Here is a 2798-nt window from a genome sequence, read left to right as displayed (position 1 = left end):
TGCCTCTACACCTTCGTGAGGGTGAGGGAGGCAGGGGCGCGGGGGGGCGGTCTCCTGGCCCCACGCAGCCTGTGCACACCTGCCCAGCGTGTCCTTGGTGCCTTAGCCCTCTGCAGCCTGCATCCTGTGCCTGTCCCCGTGCGGGTCATGTCCCGCACACCTCTGCCCAGGCCCGGCGCCGCCCCAGGCGCACTCACCGCCCGCCCCTCCCCAGGACGCGGTGGGGGAGCCTCTGTACATGCTCTTCCGGGGGATCAAGCATCAGGTCGACAAGGGGCCAGTGGACAGCGTGACTGGCAAAGCCAAGTACACCCTGAACGACAACCGCCTCCTCCGAGAGGACGTGGAGTACCGGCACTGTATAAATGCCATAAAAGCTTAACCAATGGCCCAAGACCCAGGGGGCAGGGTTGGTGAGGGCATGTGCGGGGGGTGGGGGGGGTGGGGCTTAGGGGAGGTCGGTGGGAGGTCAATGGGGCAAAAAGAAGACGTATGTACTACTACTTGTAATACTTTAAACAATAAAATAAAAACAACAGAATGTTTACTTGTGACTTTTTAAGTATATATAATCACCACTTTACTAACTTTATAAAGAGATTTGTTTCTGAGAATGACTATTTTTATTTTATTTTGTTAAAAAATGCCACATTCCAAATAAATGTTTTTTAAACCACTGGAAAAAAACAACAACCCTGAGTTATCCAGCATACTGTTGGAACTCAGCTAGTGTTTTTTAAGCTGACTTAGGTTTTTGAATGGCAATAAGGGGTTGTTGACCTTACAAACCTAAGAGCCACAGTCACCAGGTAGTTATGAGTAATTGTCCTGAGGCAGAGATTGATATTCCACAATGACAGACAAGCAGATCTTAACCAATAATGTCCATAAAGTCATGCAAACTATGTTTAAATTAGCAGGAAAAAAGAGAAGATATTCTCTTTATGTAGAGCAATCATACATTCCAAATACATCTAAGACAATCATGGTTTACCTGCCATTATTATGATATAAACCTTTATTCACGTCAAACATTCCTATTTGGGATGATAAATTATATGATCAGTTTATCTTTAGGAATTGATAATGATGAGTGGTTGCAGGCGAGAGTGACCCAAGTGACTCTTAACTATCTTCTACCACCCTCTGTCCTCAGGATCCGGGACATCTTGATCTGCCATGATCACTTTCAACCTGAGCAGTTACAACCCAGGACCCTTCATCCTGGTGGGGATTCCAGGCCTGGAGCAATCACATGTGTGGATTGGGATTCCCTTCTGTATCATCTATATTGTGGCTGTGGTGGGAAACTGCATCCTTCTCTACCTCATCTCTGTGGAGCGTAGCCTTCACCAACCCATGTTCTTCTTTCTCTCCATGCTGGCTATGACTGACCTCATCTTGTCCACAGCTGGTGTTCCTAAAACACTCAGTATCTTTTGGCTTGGGGCTCGAGAAATTACATTCCCAGGGTGTCTCACACAAATGTTCTTCCTCCACTATAGCTTTGTCCTGGATTCAGCCATCCTGATGACCATGGCATTTGATCGCTATGTGGCCATCTGTTCTCCCTTAAGATACACCACTATCTTGACCCCAAAGATGATCATCAAGATTGCTGTGGGCATCTCTTTTCGAAGCTTCTGTATCATCTTGCCAGATGTATTTTTGCTCACACGCCTGCCTTTCTGTCGGACTCGCATCATACCCCACACATACTGTGAACACATAGGTGTTGCCCGGCTTGCCTGTGCTGATATCTCCATCAACATCTGGTATGGCTTTTGTGTTCCCATCATGACAGTCATCTCAGATGTGATTCTCATTGCCATTTCTTACGCTCTTATTCTCTGTGCTGTTTTTCGCCTCCCTTCCAGAGCTGCCCGGCAGAAGGCACTTGGTACCTGTGGTTCCCATGTCTGTGTCATCCTCATGTTTTATACACCTGCCTTTTTCTCCATCCTCGCTCATCGCTTTGGACATAATGTTTCACGTACTTTCCACATCATGTTTGCCAACCTCTATATAGTTATTCCACCTGCACTCAACCCCATTGTCTATGGAGTGAAGACCAAACAGATCAGAGATAAGTTCATACTTTTATTTCCTACCAAAGGTATAGATAATGCACAATAGAAAAGTTAGGATAAGTGTATAGTGTATTATTGTAGCAAGACTTATAAAAGCAAACACTATTGAAAGTAAGAACCACCTGCAGGCACTTTTGCATACCAAGAAAATGGTATGACCTCTATAGATGAGATGATTCTATGTAGAAAAATTACTTGATGAGTTGTTTGCTTGTGGAAATTTTACTAGATATGATCAGGAAAAAGGAGATGAAAATACAGATCTGAGTTATTCAGTTTTGGAGAAAGAAAATGTGTTAAGTGAGACAGAGACACTGAAGAACAGAGACTAAAAGTAAAAATATCAATCAGAAATTTCTTATTTAGGGGATTAGTAGATGGATTTAGGATATTTATAATAATATCTTATTCTCATTAGTTTCCATGTTATGCTTCATTGTAAATCCCTTTAAGTGTCCTCTCCCCCTGCACACAAAACATTTTCAGTACAATTATGCTATAAGCTATGATTTCTATCAGCAGTTTTGTAATGGGAATGAGAGAAGTAGTATATTTATCAATGCCAGGGGTATTGGCACTGGTGCTGGGAGAGGAGAGTAGCTTCCAGGCTCCAAGACACATTGGGGAAATGAGCTCCCTAGTTGGACATAAAATAGTTGGAGATCTAGGCAAAGAACTGGATTTGTCATTGTGGGCGCTTAAAAAAAC

At 43.9% G+C, this 2798-nt stretch overlaps 1 protein-coding gene across 1 annotated transcript; it reads left to right on the top strand.

The window, feature by feature from the left end:
* Positions 1-1162: 1162 nt before the first annotated feature.
* LOC102440618 (olfactory receptor 52H1) lies at positions 1163-2136 on the top strand. Its single transcript, XM_006094633.2, has one exon. The coding sequence runs from the start codon at positions 1180-1182 to the stop codon at positions 2134-2136; it is 957 nt and encodes a 318-aa protein (XP_006094695.1). The 5' UTR covers positions 1163-1179.
* The last annotated feature ends 662 nt before the right edge of the window (positions 2137-2798 follow it).

The sequence above is a fragment of the Myotis lucifugus genome, unplaced genomic scaffold, assembly GCF_000147115.1.
Source record: "Myotis lucifugus unplaced genomic scaffold, Myoluc2.0 scaffold_138, whole genome shotgun sequence".
NCBI lineage: Eukaryota > Metazoa > Chordata > Mammalia > Chiroptera > Vespertilionidae > Myotis > Myotis lucifugus.
This window is presented reverse-complemented; position numbering and strand designations above follow the sequence as displayed.

Coding starts and splice junctions, on each gene's coding strand:
- LOC102440618 (XM_006094633.2), top strand. CDS start 1,180: ATGATCACTTTCAACCTGAGCAGTTACAACCCAGGACCCTTCATCCTG.